The sequence below is a fragment of the Microtus ochrogaster genome, unplaced genomic scaffold, assembly GCF_000317375.1.
Source record: "Microtus ochrogaster isolate Prairie Vole_2 unplaced genomic scaffold, MicOch1.0 UNK14, whole genome shotgun sequence".
NCBI classification, from domain to species: domain Eukaryota; kingdom Metazoa; phylum Chordata; class Mammalia; order Rodentia; family Cricetidae; genus Microtus; species Microtus ochrogaster.
In genome coordinates this window covers 1,954,320-1,954,897 of record NW_004949112.1, presented here as the reverse complement: position 1 = coordinate 1,954,897, position 578 = coordinate 1,954,320, and the positions used below count along the sequence as shown (strand labels likewise).

The 578-nt window shown below is 47.6% G+C and overlaps 1 protein-coding gene across 2 annotated transcripts in view; it reads right to left on the bottom strand.

Moving 5' to 3' along the window:
* Positions 1-389: 389 nt before the first annotated feature.
* Positions 390-578, bottom strand: part of Trpm4 (transient receptor potential cation channel subfamily M member 4) — a 44,321-nt gene continuing 44,132 nt past the window's right edge. For both annotated transcript variants that reach the window (XM_026789134.1, XM_026789137.1), the window contains one exon: positions 390-525. In XM_026789134.1, coding sequence (XP_026644935.1) covers positions 464-525 — 62 coding nt within the window. In that variant the 3' untranslated portion in view covers positions 390-463. The remainder of the gene's footprint in view (positions 526-578) is intronic.

Below are 578 nucleotides of genomic sequence, written 5' to 3'. Positions count from 1 at the left end.
TTCCTATGAAGAGACACCATGACTACAGCAACTCTTGTAAAGAAAACATTTAATTGGGGTGGCCATTTAATTAACTTACACACACACATATCACATACAACCACACACACACACCACACACATCACACACATCACACACATCAGATACATCACACCACACACACAAACACACCAAACACATCACATACCACACACATCACATATATCACACACAGACTCACACAGCGCCCCCAACCATGGACTTCAAGAGCCATGATAGCGTACATCCGTATGCGATTCTCCTTCTCCTTGGTTGGTGATGCTTGGAGAGCCAGACCATGTCTCTATCGTCTTCTTTTCTCTTCTGACATTAGCAGAAGTGTCAACAAGCTGGTCGATCTGATAATCAAAGGTGTGCTGTCCCAGGCTGCCTGGCCTCCCCAAGGCATCATTCATAAACCTCCAGTAGAATACATGGACTGGATCAGTCAGCTCCCCAGTCAGCTCCAGGCGGATGTGGTCCGTTTCTCCCCACCCTGCAGCATCCTGGTACAGAAGGAAAAGGTATGTTTGTCAAGGAAGCTGGTCTGGCTGCCTCC